At 43.8% G+C, this 17,388-nt stretch overlaps 1 protein-coding gene across 3 annotated transcripts in view; it reads left to right on the top strand.

The window, feature by feature from the left end:
* LOC121543556 (muskelin) overlaps positions 1–17,388 on the top strand; it is a 39,534-nt gene that overhangs the window by 11,657 nt on the left and 10,489 nt on the right. The window contains exons 2-12 of one of the 3 annotated variants that reach the window (XM_041853514.2): positions 874–943; positions 2,661–2,803; positions 2,910–2,998; positions 3,162–3,271; positions 3,697–3,889; positions 4,279–4,395; positions 4,612–4,677; positions 7,178–7,290; positions 10,627–10,839; positions 11,242–11,463; positions 11,954–12,083. In XM_041853514.2, coding sequence (XP_041709448.1) covers positions 874–943; positions 2,661–2,803; positions 2,910–2,998; positions 3,162–3,271; positions 3,697–3,889; positions 4,279–4,395; positions 4,612–4,677; positions 7,178–7,290; positions 10,627–10,839; positions 11,242–11,463; positions 11,954–12,083 — 1,466 coding nt within the window. Of the gene's footprint in view, positions 1–873; positions 944–2,660; positions 2,804–2,909; positions 2,999–3,161; positions 3,272–3,696; positions 3,890–4,278; positions 4,414–4,611; positions 4,678–7,177; positions 7,291–10,626; positions 10,840–11,241; positions 11,464–11,953; positions 12,084–17,388 lie in introns of all 3 variants that reach the window. The other 2 variants (XM_041853513.2, XM_041853515.2) reach the window with 2 other exon arrangements.

Raw genomic sequence — 17,388 nt, 5'->3', positions numbered from 1 at the left:
ATGTCCTAACCGACTTGCCAAAACTATAGTTTGTTAACAATACATTTGTGGAGTGGTTGAAAAACGAGTTTTAATGACTCCAACCTAAGTGTATGTAAACTTCCGACTTCAACTGTATTTCTAATACCTTTTAAAGACATGCTCCGGTACTTTGGCAACTACTTAAACCTCCTGCTTTGGGCTGGATGTGTCAATGTGTAGTTCATACATGCATAATCTATGAGCAGAATTACTCTCTTACTTCAATTAGCCACGAAATCCCTAGTTCGAAAGCAACTGTTTTTCTGGAAGCTGTGCTGCGCTATTTTTCCTAAATTTTCCTCCAAGTGGGCCAGCCCCCTAGCAATTCGAGTTCAACAAATGAGCTTCAGCCCCTCGCCATGTGAATGACAGCTAGCAAGATACACATGATGCACCCACAGCAGAGCGAGAGAGCGCAGTGACGTGTTGCATGTACCGTATCATCACATATGTGACGTAGTATGTGATTTCCGGGGACCACTTTTGGCTCTTGAGTGCTATTTTCAGAGCTACTGGCTAAAAAGTATACAAAAGTACCGGAGAATCCCTTTAAGACTTTTTCTGGTAGATGTTTTCTAAGACCCCTTTTCCTTCTGTTTGACCAGAAATCAAAGCCAGTATTTATGCTAATTTTTAAGATGGGAAATGGTTGAAAAATGTATCTATGCCTTCATTTCCCAAAATATATCTTATTTGACACCCAATTTGATATGCTGCTATGAATTTCCTTCACATGTGGTGCTCATGGGTCCTTTTACATGGAAATTACCCTATCCCTTTGCTCACAACAAATGATGGTTGGATGTTGGCTGAAAAATGTCCTTTCTCCCATCTTTCCCTTTCTGTGTGTAGAAACATCTTGGTGGACAAACCCAATGACCAGTCCTCCAGGTGGTCGTCTGAGAGCAATTACCCTCCACAGGTAACGTCTGCTGTGTCCCGCCCACATAGATACCTGTCTCATACTTAGGCCTACCTGTCACTCACACACCTTCCATGCCTTGCGCCTTACCTGTCTTGGGATGGGGCTCTTCAGTAGAGGGTCTGTGCCCAGTTGCATACAACATCCGTGTTCTCAATTCACTGGTGGCTGCAAAATAGTAGCGCCTACCTGGTTGTTTAGCAACAAAACTGACGTGTGTTCAACTATGGGGCAAAACAGACTGAGTTGGCTTAGATTGTTGACAACATGTAAACTATATTTAGTCTCCATGTTTATTGAAAACATAAATACATTTGCACAATGAGCACTTGTTGTCTCTCAAGTACATAGTTACAGTTGTTGGTTAGCTAGCTAGCGAATTTCAGCCATTTTAGCATTGACATGAAATCAGTCAAAACACCTCAAAACAAGACATGGTACCAAGAACAAGATGAAACTAGCTGAAACGAGTCACTTACGATTCCCCACATGGCAGTTTCTTGTCATTGTTGGTAGCTATCTGGCCATCCAGAATCATAACTCACTGACCTCTGCACCATTGAAGCGTGCATTGTCAGCTAACCCATCTACAGTATGCACGTCTAGACCCAATGACTTGTATTTGCACTTTTATGAATAGAAAGTGGCCCAGCGCAGCGTGTTTGACTGTCTTGTGGTTACAGCCAGAGGAAATTGAAAGTTTGTTTTTGCAGGAAGAGGAAACTAAGCATGTCAGTCTTAACCACCCAAGCTAGACATTTAAGTGTGGCAGAGGCAAAACTCCACTGCATCTGTTTACGTCAAATACTTTTCACTCTATAAAAATGTTGAACTCTCATCAACCCCTTTTATCTTTTCAAAGAGAGCGAGGTTGTGGAAAGGTAAAACCTTGAAAATAATTATACTGAATAAATAATACAGCCTTATCCCATAAATCACACCATCGCAAAGCTTATTTTCTTTATTCAATACATGAAGACAGCCCTTTTCATATAAATGTTTTATAACGGTTTCCGTGGCAACGAGAATCAACAAAGCATTGCAATACGGGTCGTTCATTATCCAGTGTGCCATGTTTTTAGGTGACAGGACGGGACTGTTTTGAAAAAGCAAGATCGATATACCCCAAGCCTAGGAATAATCCCTCTGTGTTAAATCTACCCTGGCTAAAACCTAATGAGACGCAAAATGTCTGCCATATTATTGATGAAAACTGTTGAAGATGAAACTGTATCAGGGGACCCATTAGTAAGCCTAGCAGATGCACTCTGGTAGTGGATGTTTATTGTTCACCTACACAACCATTTAAACCTACAGGACATGTAGAAACATGGGTCTCCCAGGGATTGTGCGTTGCCTGGTTTCCGGAAAGCAGATTTAATCGATGTTCCATCTGTGCTGCTCTATCCCCTCAGTCTCTCCCAGAGGGCTTATCCCAGTGCCCTGTCCTGTCGGCAGCATATATGCCCAGGCTAGTTACCACTCCAATGACCTGTGAACATGTCCCATAGTTTGATGGTGCTGCAGCTTCTATACACAGTATTTCTCCTCTGCTGTCTGTGCCATCTGCAGTGTTGTGTAACATGTTAGAAGAGCAGTAGAATGAAAACTGCTGTGTCATGTGTTGCTTATATAGATCGGGTACTGCATTATTAATTATTGTGAGAGACTGCTGATCAAATTCTCCCCTCTATTTTGCACTCTGTTTTCCCTCCAGTACTTATTGTTGAAAATGGAAAGGCCTGCGATCGTTCAGAGCATCACCTTTGGGAAGTATGAGAAGACTCACGTGTGCAACCTGAAGAAGTTCAAAGTGTTTGGTGGGATGAGTGAAGAGAACATGACAGAACTCCTGTCCAGGTGATGGGCAGAGGGACAGTGAAGTATAATCATTTACTGTAGAAATAACCTACCTTACTCTATCTGTACCTTATTTCTTTTATTTTTCTCTTCTATTCCTCTGCAGTGGCCTGAAGAATGACTACAACAAGGAGACCTTCACCTTGAAGCACAAGATTGACGAACAGATGTTTCCCTGCAGATTTGTTAAAATAGGTGAGTTTGGAAATGGCTTGGGCCTACGTGTTGTACAGACTCTGTCCAGCTTGAAAATGATTGGAGTGAGGGGATGCTACAGGGCTAGAGATGGAAATAAGTCAAAATGGCAAAATAGTTGATGACTTAAATTTATAGACCATTCTCTCTGTCTCTCTCTCAGTGCCTCTGATGTCTTGGGGGCCCAGTTTTAACTTCAGTATCTGGTACATTGAGCTGCATGGCATTGAGGAACCTGATGTAGTGCAGCCCTGTCTTAACTGGTACAGCAAGGTGAGCCTGCCTCTGAGACACACTCGCACACACTCACATACACAGTTGGGGTTAAGGGAGAGAATCAGTCTGAGTGGGTTACTTAAGCAATAAGGCCCGCAAGGGTGTGGTATTTGCGGAGTGCCTGGATACAGCCCTTAGCCATGGTATATTGGCCATAAACTACAAACTCCAGGGGTGCCTTATTGATATTATGAACTGGTTACCAATGTAATTAGAGCAGTAACAATAATATTTTGTCATACCTATGGTATACGGTCTGATATACCACGGCTGTCAGCCAATCAGCATGCAGGGCTCGAACCACCCAGTTTATAATATGAAGTATAACATTTGTGATGAAAAACATTGAACAAAGATGGAGGCGATATTACAGTGAGCGTGTCCCCTCCCATCCTCTTGCCCCTCCCCCTGTGCTCCTCTAGTACCGGGAACAGGAAGCGATCCGCCTGTGCCTGAAGCACTTTCGGCAGCATAACTACACAGAGGCCTTTGAGTCGCTGCAGAAGAAGACGCGCATTGCGTTGGAACACCAAATGCTGACACACCTTCACGACCGCCTGGTGCTCCGGGGAGACTTTGACGCCTGTGAGGAGCTCATCGACAAAGCCGTCAAAGGTCGTGACACCCACACCTCCTCAGACACAGACCGATGGGGGCTGGACCTACTGCCCTGTACACATCAACTGCAATACAACTACATGACCTCAATCATCATACTAACTACAGATGTCTACCGTCCCATCACTGAGGACTTAGCTCAGCTTATATTTAGCTCATAGATTTAGTGGATACCATAGACATGATTAATTATTTACACTATAGACCCATCTATCTGTACATTACCTTTTCATTTGATCAGATTGATTTGAAACCTCAGGGCGTGGCAATGTCATCCTGACAGCACGCTTTCTTTTGAGATTGAAAAGGTAACAAAATTATTCACTTCTAGCTCCTGGCTAAAATAATCTGGACAATCTTCCTGTGTTTGACCATCTCCTCTGTAGACGGTTTATTTAACCAGTACATCAGCCAGCAAGAGTACAAGCCAAGATGGAGTCAGATCATCCCCAAGAGTAACAAAGGTACAACCGCCCAAGAGCCAAGCCCAGACGACATGAACAGTGAGACAAACTACTCAAGTAGGAAATGTTTTCTCATTAACAAAATGCTATGGTACGCTGTACACTACCGCTCTATAGCGATTCATTCATGTTTTTCCCCGTCCCCCTTTCTCTTCTGCTCCTTCTCCACTTCCCCTCAACATTCCAACCCTCTCCTACATTTTTTTTCTCCCTCAACCCCTTTCTCTCGCTCTCCCACTCCATCTCTCTCTCCAGGTAATGAGGATGACAACAGACCAGGGATGAGGGGAGGTCATCAGATGGTCATCGACGTTCAGACAGGTGAGGCATGCTGGCTAACACCACACCTAGACAACAGCCCCTATAAATAAATACATAAACAAATAAGTGCAACTTGACAAATTATCCAATAGATTATGATAATTTGCTGGTGAAAAAGTGGAGGTGCAGTAACATGAATTTGCACCCCCTATTTTAATTTGCGCCATGGCTCAGGCAGCCAAGTGTAGGCTGTGGCGGAACAATTTAGCCAGAGACAGAAGAGGAAGAGAGACACCTCACTCGCTGTATTTATCCACCATCTTTGCTGTATCCAAATATTCTCTAGTAAATTGCTCAGCTTAGTCACGATTCTCAAACTTTGCAGGTGTTTCTTATTAGTAAACAATGCCATGCGGGTGGGTGGTACCATTTCAAGTAAAGCTCAGCCCTGAAACGAAACGTAGGCTAAAAATTATTAGCATGTCGTTTAATAGGAAAAGACACGGCATTGACACGAAGTGGGCAGTTCAGGGTTGTCACTTCAAGCCAAAATATATCCTACTTTGACTAAAACAATTACTTATTGACTTAAATCGTTGTGCAACATCGTGGGTAAGCTCTGGCCATCGTCTTTCAACTCAAAAGTGGATTTCTACTTCTGTGGGCGTTTAAGACATATGTTATAGCCTTTTAAAGCTGTTTTGCAGAAGACAGTGGTGTTATTTCAGTGCTCGGTAATGTTTTGGTGGCTTACTCGCCTGCAGGCGTTTGTAAAGACAAAGGCTTGTATTGTGTGCGTGTGTATACAGGCTGTGAGAAGCCTTGCATCTCGCTGGTCTGTCTCTCAGGCCCCCAGACACTGAGTACTCTGTTTTCGGTCAATCCAGATGACCTAGAGTAACCCCACAACCTCTAAAAACCTCCACACGGTCTGCACGTCATGCAGACATTACCCCTGTGTGCCGCTCTGCTGATTTGCCATGGTTACGGCCCATTGAACCTGTGCACCGCTGTGTTAATTATGCACTCATGCTACTCAGTTCAGGGGTTCTTCAGGACTCTAGAAGTGATGATTTCCCCAAAAATTCTCATGATTGCACTCAGGATGGCAACATGTAGCCTAAGTGTTTATCTTGAATAGCCTTTTTCTACCCCTTCACCCTTTACACTCGTGGGAGTTGGCCCCTATGCATAGGGCTGCATTGAAATGTTTCTAACAGAAGAAATATGAGAAACAAATGCATAACCATGGTAGCCATTGAAAGGGAACACTTTTGACATTATGGGGAAATAATCGGACCAAAGGTGAGGACACAACAGTCAAGTGTTAGATGAAGAGGTCTAACTGGTGTCTCAAAGTGGTCACACACCTCTCCAAAGTGTGCACAGTTACTAAATCATTTCAATTCACTTTTATGAGTCAAGGAAAGAGCCTTCAACTATTAGGTGCTTTTTTAGCTCCCTAGCTGTACCGTTGAAGAATTGAAGCAAGCACACTTTTATTTGGAACGCAGGTCTGCATCCCCACCATCACACAATTATTGTTTACGCAATCCAAAATTGGTCCATTATAAATTGCATTCTGGGTCAGGTGGGCATAATTCGAAAGCTTATTCTATTGCCAACATGACTAGCTAAGTTATAAAATACCATCTTAGTGTTAGGCTTTCAGAAGGCTCAAACTGATAGTCATTTTGGTGTGCATAGAATGGATTAATGAGTGCATTCAGGTGCGTGTTCTGCTGCAAATTTTCTTCACAATGCGACAAACAGGTTCCTTCTGTTAAAAAAAACAACAGGGTATGACGCCATGTCATCCTTGTCACTGTACATCAAATATAGGGATCATAAACGTTGATACTGTAAAGGACATGAATTTCATCATATGGAAAAGCGAAGCACACATTTGGACTTGTGGGTGTGTGGTTTGCTTGTATGACATCAAAGCAGTATTTATTATAATCAACGTCTCATCTTTCAAAACAAATCGAGTCCTCTTGATCCAGTATTCCTCTCTCTCAGACGACAAAACGTACAAAAGTAGCCCAATTAGCGGGAGGGACGGGGGCATCTTTGTGGTCCTCTGTAGCTCAGCTGGTAGAGCACGGCGCTTGTAACGCCAAGGTAGTGGGTTCGATCCCCGGGACCACCCATACACAAAAAAAAATGTATGCCCGCATGACTGTAAGTCGCTTTGGATAAAAGCGTCTGCTAAATGGCATATTATATATTATTATTATTATTATATCTTCTTGTTGTGCTTAGTGCTGCTGTTTAGAACGCCTGTCAGTTGAATCCCATACAGCACTGTAAAGTGGACACCCTGAGTTCTGACGTCTTGTATAGCATGTAACTGTATAGCCACTGCATTCCAATGGCGCTTATCAGTGACCAAATCTGCCATTTTCAACCAGTATACAAGTTGTGTGTAAAGCGATAGTTTAAGGACCATTTTTCTTGACTTTAGACTTGTTGGTGTTTCAGTATAGGCACCGGAGTAGTTCAGTGATGTTGAATGCATCCCAGGTGTTGACCAGCATTGGCTTCTTGTTTCCTACAGAGACGGTGTATCTTTTTGGGGGCTGGGACGGCACACAGGACCTGGCTGACTTCTGGGCCTACAGTGTTCAGGAGAACCAGTGGGTCTGCATCTCCAGAGACACAGAGAAGGAGGTGAGGGCGCAAGATGTATGAAAGAGAGAAGGATGGAGGGAAAGTGGAAAAGAGGAGTTATTGTGACACGGAACGTAAAAATGTATGCACACATGACTGTAAGTCGCTTTGGATAAAAGCGTCTACTAAATGGCTTATTATTATTATTATTATTATTATTATTATTATTATTATTAGAACAAGACATCAACTGTTAAATGGTCCATACTGATTGTTACAGCTGCTTAATGAGCAGAACACTAGATTATTTATGTATTTACTTTTTATTTTATTTAACCTTTATTCATACAGGTTTTTCTCATTGAGATAAAATCTATTTTTCAAGAGAGACCTGGTCCAACAGCAGCAGGGGGAACAAAGTTTCAGACAAAACCACTTACATACACTAACACAACATTGAACAAAACTATAGACACGCATGCAGTACAACAATTACATATTACGTAAAGAAACACAAATGTCATAACTAAAAAACAGCTGTCCTAAAGACAATTACACTCTTCTATGATATTTACATCGACCAAGTGTTTAAACTGTATAAATGATATAAATGATGATCATGATAATGACTGCAGTTTTCTTTGGTCAAGGTGAAGGTAATGTCTATCTAACCAGGGGTGTCAAACTCATTTTAGCTCAGGGGCCACATGGAGGAAAATCTATTCCCAAGTGGGCCGGACCGGAAAAATCATGGTGTATATATAACTTAAAAACAACAACTTCAGATTGTTTTCTTTGTTTTAATACGATCAACATACAACATAAAGCTGGAGCCTGAGGACAGTGTGTCCAAAATAGTACAAGCACAACATCACTATTAATCATAAAACACGTCAAGTTTATTTGAAAATTCTGAGGACAAAGAACACACAAACACACAATGCCTCAGTGATTAACAGAACTGTTTCACAGATCACAGAACTATATCAGGGTGTCATTTCTCAGGCAGAAATGTAGATAAAAATAATGAAATCCTGTTCCCCAAACAAGTGCAAGAACCACAGAGTCAAGAATAGGTTAAATATACAAATAAAATAAAATCAATTAAAAACAATAGCACATCAACATAAAAACATATAAACATAAAGCTGGAGCCTGAGGACAGTGTCCAAAAGCACAACATCACTATTAATCATAAAACACCTCAAGTTATTTGAAAGTTCTGAGGACAAAGAACACACAAACACACAATGCCTCAGTGATTCACAGAAGTATATCACAGATCACAGAACTATATCAGGGTGTCATTTCTCAGGCGGAAATGTAGATAAAAATGAAATCCTGTTCCCCAAACAAGTGCAAGAACCACAGAGTCAAGAATAGGTTAAATATACAAATAAAATAAAATCAATTAAAAACAATAGCACATCAACATAAAAACATATAAACATAAATCTGAAAGCGTTGCTCAAACTCCCGTAACAGTCCCGTTATTTTATCTTTGAACCGCTTAATGTCTGCCACATGTTGGGTCGCGCACACATTTTTCAGACAGGGGAAGTGAGCTGCATCACCACCGGCAAGTTGCGTCTCCCACAATGACAGCTTCAACTTGAAAGAACGTATGCTGTCATAATACTGCGTGACAACTTTGTTGCGCCCTTGCAGCTGTTTGTTCAAGTTATTCAGGTGCTCTGTAACATCCACCATAAATGCAAGGTCCTGCATCCATTCTGCGGAATGAAATTCTAACACTGGTTTGCCCTTTTCTTCCATGAACTGTTCAATTTCTTCTCGTAAATCAAAGAAACGCCTCAGCACAGCACCTCTGCTTAACCATCTTACCTCAGTGTGGTATGGCAGGCCATAGATGTGGTCTTTCTCTCTGAGAAGGCTGTCAAACTGACAGTGATTCAGGCTTCTGGATCGGATGAAATTAACAGTTTGGATGACCACCTTCATGACATTATCCATCTTTAATGACTTGCAACACAAAGCCTCCTGGTGCAAAATACAGTGAAAAGTCAAAAAATCACGTCCTCCATTTGTAGATTGCACTTTCTCTCTGAACTTTGTCACAACGCCTGCTTTTTTCCCGATCATTGAGGGCGCACCATCTGTAGCCAGGCTGACAGCGCGGGACCAGTCCACTCCGACCCTGTCCAGCGCGCCGACGAGTGCGGGTAAAAATATCAGCTGCTGTCGTTGTATCTGTCATCGGCACCAACTCCACGAACTCCTCGGTGACGGTCAATGTGTCATCAACTCCGCGGATGAAAAAATGGCCAGTTGTGCAACATCTGTAATGTCCGTGCTTTCATCAATTGCAACCGAAAACGCAATAAATGACTTTACTTTTTGCTTCAACTGGCTGTCCAAATCCACTGAAAGATCGGAAATCCTGTCTGCAACTGTGTTTCTTGTCAGGCTGATATTTGCAAAAGCCTGCCGCTTTTCAGGGCACACAATCTCCGCTGCCTTCATCATGCATGTTTTTACAAATTCACCCTCACTAAATGGTTTTGAAGCCACTGCGATTTCATTAGCAATGAGGTAGCTAGCTTTCACTGCAGCGTCACTGATGTCTCGGCTGTGAGTAAACACAGACTGCTGTTTCTTCAGACCCGCCAACAGTTCATTCACCTTCTCTCATCTCCGCTGTCCTTGAAAGTTGTCATATTTGTCGGCATGAAGACTCACATAGTGGCGGCGAAGGTTATATTCTTTCAGCACTGCAACATGCTCTGAACACACCAAACATACAGCTTTCCCATTCAATTCCGTGATTAAATAGGATGACCATTTTTCTTGGAACACTCTGCACTCTGCGTCCACTTTTCTCTTTTTTGACAGAGACATATTGGGGCAATGAGGGTGCCAAAGCACATAATGTTAAAAGTAGAAGCCGTAATAAATATCGCGGGCAAAACAAAGTAGCTCATTGGCTGCACGTGCTTGACCTACTTGCTCTGCCCCGGTTTAAACAGTTTGCTTGCTTAACACAATTGCTATTGCGCCATCCAGTGGACGCAATTGGAACAGCAGTTTATTTTATTGAAAAATTGCAGCGCATTTTTATACTTTATTAAATTATTATTATTATTTTTTTTATCATCTCGCGGGCCGGATTAAACCCGTTTGCGGGCCTGATCCGGCCCGCAGGCCGGACGTTTGACACCCCTGATTTAACGGATGATAATAATGAAGATAATAGTTGATTGCTTCACTATAGGAAAATATTACAAAGGCACAATGTTTTTGAGCAGGTACTGGATATCAACAAAGTTCAGTAAATGGCAGAAACGCACATAGACTGCAGGGGGCCGAGTTGTCTCGTTTTACAATTTCTTGATAGGTTGTGCGATGGCTTACTATGTCCCCCCTGTCCTCTCCCAGAGTGGTCCCAGTGCGCGGTCCTGTCACAAGATGTGCATCGACAGCCAGCGGCGGCAGATCTACACGCTCGGCCGCTACCTAGACTCCAGCGTCAGGAACAGCAAGTCTCTGAAGAGTGACTTCTACCGTTACGACGTCGACGCCAACACCTGGACACTGCTCAGCGAGGACACGTCAGCCGACGGCGGGCCCAAGCTCGTCTTTGACCACCAGGTAACCCCATTATCACGCCCTTCACACAGCTGTATCACACACGTCCAAACTGGACCAAACTGGCTAGGAGTGAATTGAAACACTTTGGGCCTAATTCAAAATAGGTTACAGAGTTTCTGTGGATTAAATAATTGGTGCACTCAGCCATCTGGAGGTGAGACCAGAGCACTGATGATGAAGGCTTAGCCAGCTACAGTCTTGACATATTTTCCTCGTGTCCCACTTTTTAAGCTAAAAATGGATCTGTAAATGCCAAGGATTTCTGCATCATTTTTCCACTGCTCTAAGCCCAACACTGAAATCCAAATGTTGAATCTCATGACTCTCTCTTCCTACCCAACCTTTCTCTCCTCCTCTCCCTTTCTCTCATCCTTACTCCCTCTTTCCTCCCTCTCCATATAGATGTGTATGGACTCGGAGAAGCACATGATCTATACGTTTGGCGGTCGGATCCTGATGTGTAACGGCAGTGTGGAGGACAGCAGGACGTCCGAGCCCCAGTTCAGTGGGCTGTATGCCTTCCACTGCCAGGCCGGAACCTGGAGCCTGCTCAGAGAAGACTCCTGCAACGCTGGGCCTGAGGACGTCCAGTCACGCATCGGACACTGCATGCTCTTCCACACTGTGAGTTATGGGAGTAGTACCATGACTGGTGTTGATGGTAGGGTAATGTTGCGTGGATGATACTGAACTGTGCTCATACATGGATACTCACACATATCAACACACAATGTGGCAACTTTGCGGTGACATTCTTTATAGAATTCAGCACAAACACCAGAATGAGTTATTGACAGAAACAAATCAATACCCACACAATCATGACTGAAGCATTCAGAAGAGCCAAAATGGCTTTCTGCTTTGTGTTTTTAGAGAAAGCCAATGACATAACAGAACAAATATGCACCGATTTTACTCTCAGGACTTTTAAGAAGCCAAGGATAATTGAACTGATAGTTCTGACTATCTTGTTTCACAGAAGAATGTAAACCATTCAGAGCGTTGGCATGAATTAGATTTTGCTCTTCTCTCTCTCTCTCTCTCTCTCTCTCTCTCTCTCTCTCTCTCTCTCTCTCTCTCTCTCTCTCACACCCCCACCCCACCCTTTCTCTAGAGGAATCGTTGTCTGTATGTGTTTGGAGGTCAGAGGTCAAAGACGTACCTGAATGACTTCTTCAGCTACGACGTGGACGGGGACCATGTGGAGATCATCTCAGACGGAACCAAGAAGGACTCCGGCATGGGTAAGAATGTCTACTTAGTCACTTAAGCCACCAGGGACAGTAACTGGTAATGCCAAGGGTGGAGGATAGTACAGCCGACACACCTTCATTGTTTAGTGCCAACATTTTGTTCCAAACGGATCTGCTCAGGTCTCATATTGGCAGGTCTTATGCCAAGGGTATTACAAGGCTAAACTCATCTAGGTTTTCATGTGAAAGTCCCCTCACCGCCTTCAGCATGTTGCACCCTGGGTTCCACCCATTCTGCAGGGCAACAGAGAATCGTGGCCGCAGTGCGTTTCTTTACAAAATTGGAATTCATAATTGCTTGCTGTAGTTAGAAAGTGAGCAGTTGATTTCATCAGCTTCTGAGAATAGCATTTTTGTCATGTGCAAATTGAATTCTTAGAAAATCCCACCCCCGTATTATTGTGGTATTTAGTAAAACATCACAGGAACGTTAATTAGATTGCTCTCTCACCACACACACACACACACTGTCTCAATCTCTCACAATACACTTTCTCTTTACTTTTTGTTCTCACTCTCTCACAGAACCACACTCTTTCATCCTCTACTTTTTCTAACACACACACACACACGCACACAGGGTTGCAAAGCTACTGGTAATTTACCAAAGTTACTGTAATCTTCAGTCATTTTGGTAATTAACAGAAAACATATATGGTAACTATTCAATTATTATACGCTGCTCAAAAAAATAAAGGGAACACTTAAACAACACAATGTAACTCCAAGTCAATCACACTTCTGTGAAATCAAACTGTCCACTTAGGAAGCAACACTGATTGACAATACATTTCACATGCTGTTGTGCAAATGGAATAGACAACAGGTGGAAATTATAGGCAATTAGCAAGACACCCCCAATAAAGAAGTGGTTCTGCAGGTGGTGACCACAGACCACTTCTCAGTTCCTATGCTTCCTGGCTGATGTTTTGGTCACTTTTGAATGCTGGGGGTGCTTTCACTCTAGTGGTAGCATAAGACGGAGTCTACAACCCAGACAAGTGGCTCAGGTAGTGCAGCTCATCCAGGATGGCACATCAATGCGAGCTGTGGCAAGAAGGTTTGCTGTGTCTGTCAGCGTAGTGTCCAGAGCATGGAGGCGCTACCAGGAGACAGGCCAGTACATCAGGAGACGTGGAGGAGGCCGTAGGAGGGCAACAACCCAGCAGCAGGACCGCTACCTCCGCCTTTGTGCAAGGAGGAGCACTGCCAGAGCCCCTGCAAAATGACCTCCAGCAGGCCACAAATGTGCATGTGTCTGCTCAAACGGTCAGAAACAGACTCCATGAGGGTGGTATGAGGGCCCGACGTCCACAGGTGGGGGTTGTGCTTACAGCCCAACACCGTGCAGGACGTTTGGCATTTGCCAGAGAACACCAAGATTGGCAAATTCGCCACTGGCGCCCTGTGCTCTTCACAGATGAAAGCAGGTTCACACTGAGCACATGTAACAGACGTGACAGAGTCTGGAGACGCCGTGGAGAACGTTCTGCTGCCTGCAACATCCTCCAGCATGACCGGTTTGGCGGTGGGTCAGTCATGGTGTGGGGTGGCATTTATTTGGGGGCCGCACAGCCCTCCATGTGCTCGCCAGAGGTAGCCTGACTGCCATTAGGTACCGAGATGAGATCCTCAGACCCCTTGTGAGACCATATGCTGGTGCGGTTGGCCCTGGGTTCCTCCTAATGCAAGACAATGCTAGACCTCATGTGGCTGGAGTGTGTCAGCAGTTCCTGCAAGAGGAAGGCATTGATGCTATGGACTGGCCCGCCCGTTCCCCAGACCTGAATCCAATTGAGCACATCTGGGACATCATGTCTCGCTCCATCCACCAACGCCACGTTGCACCACAGACTGTCGAGTAGTTGGCGCATCAGGAGCATGCCCAGGTGTTGTAGGGAGGTCATACAGGCACGTGGAGGCCACACACACTACTGAGCCTCATTTTGACTTGTTTTTTAAGGACATTACATCAAAGTTGGATCAGCCTGTAGTGTGGTTTTCCACTTTAATTTTGAGGGTGACTCCAAATCCAGACCTCCATGGGTTGATAAATTTGATTTCCATTGATAATTTTTGTGTGATTTTCTTGTCAGCACATTCAACTATGTAAAGAAAAAAGTATTTAATAAGATTATTTCATTCATTCAGATCTAGGATGTGTTGTTTAAGTGTTCCCTTTATTTTTTTGAGCAGTGTATGTGTCCATATTGTTCATGACTTTCTAGTGGATAGACCATATGGTTCAAGAGAAAATAGCCTAATTAATGAAAAAAGCATATAATTAACAATGGCATTATTTTCAATTAACTCTGCAACTCTTCCAACTGTTGGCTTTATTCACAACTGCCACCACTTTGACACCTAAACATTGACAACAAACACATGTTGAAATAGTAAAATAAAGCAGCTATAAACAAAATGTTATATATAACTCAGCAAAAAAAGTAACGTCCTCTCACTGTGAACTACGTTTATTTTCAGCAAACTTAACATGTGTAAATATTTGTATGAACATAACAAGATTCAACAACTGAGACATAAACTGAACAAGTTCCACAGACATGTGACTAACAGAAATTGAATAATGTGTCCCTGAACAAAGGGGGGGTCAAAATCAAAAGTAACAGTCAGTATCTGGTGTGGCCACCAGCTGCATTAAGTACTGCAGTGCATCTCCTCCTCATGGACTGCACCAGATTTGCCAGTTGTTGCTGTGAGATGTTACCCCACTCTTCCACCAAGGCACCTGCAAGTTCCCGGACATTTCATGGGGAGGAATGGCCCTAGCCCTCACCCTCCGATCCAACAGGTCCCAGACGTGCTCAGTGGGATTGAGATCCGGGCTCTTCGCTGGCCATGGCAGAACACTGACATTCCTGTCTTGCAGGAAATCACGCACAGAACGAGCAGTATGGCTGGTGGCATTGTCATGCTGGCATTGGTGTCATGGTGGCATTGAGCCTGCAGGAAGGTTACCACATGAGGGAGGAGGATGTCTTCCCTGTAACGCACAGCGTTGAGATTGCCTGCAATGACAACAAGCTCAGTCCGATGATGCTGTGACACACCGCCCCAGACCATGACGGACCCTCCACCTCCAAATCGATCCCGCTCCAGAGTACAGGCCTCAGTGTAACGCTCATTCCTTCGACGATAAACGCGAATCCGACCATCATCCCTGGTGAGACAAAGCTGCGACTCGTCAGAGAAGAGAAATTTTTGCCAGTCCTGTCTGGTCCAGCAACGGTGGGTTTGTGCCCATAGGCGACGTTGTTGCCGGTGATGTCTGGTGAGGACCTGCCTTACAACAGGCCTACAAGTCCTCAGTCCAGCCTCTCTCAGCCTATTGCGGACAGTCTGAGCACTGATGGAGGGATTGTGCGTTCCTGGTGTAACTCGGGCAGTTGTTGTTGCCATCCTGTACCTGTCCCGCAGGTGTGATGTTCGGATGTACCGATTCTGTGCAGGTGTTGTTACACGTGGTCTGCCACTGCGAGGACGATCAGCTGTCCGTCCTGTCTCCCTGTAGCGCTGTCTTAGGCGTCTCACAGTACGGACATTGCAATTTATTGCCCTGGCCACATCTGCACTCCTCATGCCTCCTTGCAGCATGCCTAAGGCACGTTCACGCAGATGAGCAGGGACCCTGGTCATCTTTCTTTTGGTGTTTTTCAGAGTCAGTAGAAAGGCCTCTTTAGTGTCCTAAGTTTTCAGAACTGTGACCTTAATTGCCTACCGTCTGTAAGCTGTTAGTGTCTTAATGACCGTTCCACAGGTGCATGTTCATTAATTGTTTATGGTTCATTGAACAAGCATGGGAAACAGTGTTTAAACCCTTTACAATGAAGATCTGTGAAGTTATTTGGATTTTTACTAATTATCTTTGAAAGACAGGGTCCTGAAAAAGGGACTTTTCTTTTTTTGCTGAGTTTATATATATATATATATATACAGTCATGGCCAAAATTGTTGGCACCCCTGAAATTTTTCCAGAAAATGAAGTATTTCTCACAGAAAAGTATTGAAATTACACATGTTTTGCTATGCACATGTTTATTTCCTTTGTGTGTATTGGAATAACACAAAAAAAAACAGGAAAAAAGCAAATTTGACATAATTTCACACAAAACTAAAAAAATGGGCCGGACAAAGTTATTGGCACCCTTTCAAAATTGTGGATAAATAAGTTTGTTCCAAGCATGTGATGCTCCTTTAAACTCACCTGGGGCAAGTAACAGGTGTGGGCAATCTAAAAATCACACCTGAAAGCAGATAAAAAGGAGAGAAGTTGACTCAGTCTTTGCATTGTGTTTCTGTGTGTGCCACACTAAGCATGGAGAACAGAAAGAGGAAAAGAGAACTGTCTGAGGACTTGAGAACCAAAATTGTGGAAAAATATCAACAATCTCAAGGTTACAAGTCCATCTCCAGAGATCTAGATGTTCCTTTGTCCACAGTGCGCAACATGATCAAGAAGTTTGCAACCCATGGCACTGTAGCTAATCTCCCTGGACGTGGACGGAAGAGAAAAATTGATGAAAGGTTGCAACGCAGGATAGTCCGGATGGTGGATAAGCAGCCCCAAACAAGTTCCAAAGAAATTCAAACTGTCCTGCAGGCTCAGGGTGCATCAGTGTCAGCGCGAACTATACGTCGAAATTTGAATGAAATGAAACGCTATGGCAGGAGACCCAGGAGGACCCCACTGCTGACACAGAGACATAAAAAAGCAAGACTACAGTTTGCCAAAATGTACATGAGTAAGCCAAATTCCTTCTGGGAGAACGTCTTATGGACAGATGAGACCAAGATAGAGCTTTTTGGTAAAGCACATCGTTCTACTGTTTACCGAAAATGTAATGAAGCCTTCAAAGAAAAGAACACAGTACCTACAGTCAAATATGGTGGAGGTTCAAAGATGTTTTGGGGTTGTTTTGCTGCCTCTGGCACTGGGTGCCTTGACTGTGTGCAAGGCATCATGAAATCTGAGGATTACCAAAGGATTTTGGGTCGCAATGTAGGGCCCAGTGTCAGAAAGCTGGGTTTGCGTCCGAGATCATGGGTCTTCCAGCAGGACAATGACCCCAAACATACTTCAAAAAGCACCCAGAAATGGATGGCAACAAAGCGCTGGAGAGTTCTGAAGTGGCCAGCAATGAGTCCAGATCTTAATCCCATTGAACACCTGTGGAGAGATCTTAAAATTGCTGTTGGGAAAAGGCACCCATCCAATATGAGAGACCTGGAGCAGTTTGCAAAAGAAGAGTGGTCCAAAATTCCGGGTGAGAGGTGT

This window comes from Coregonus clupeaformis, chromosome 28 (genome assembly GCF_020615455.1).
Source record: "Coregonus clupeaformis isolate EN_2021a chromosome 28, ASM2061545v1, whole genome shotgun sequence".
NCBI lineage: Eukaryota > Metazoa > Chordata > Actinopteri > Salmoniformes > Salmonidae > Coregonus > Coregonus clupeaformis.
This window is presented reverse-complemented; position numbering and strand designations above follow the sequence as displayed.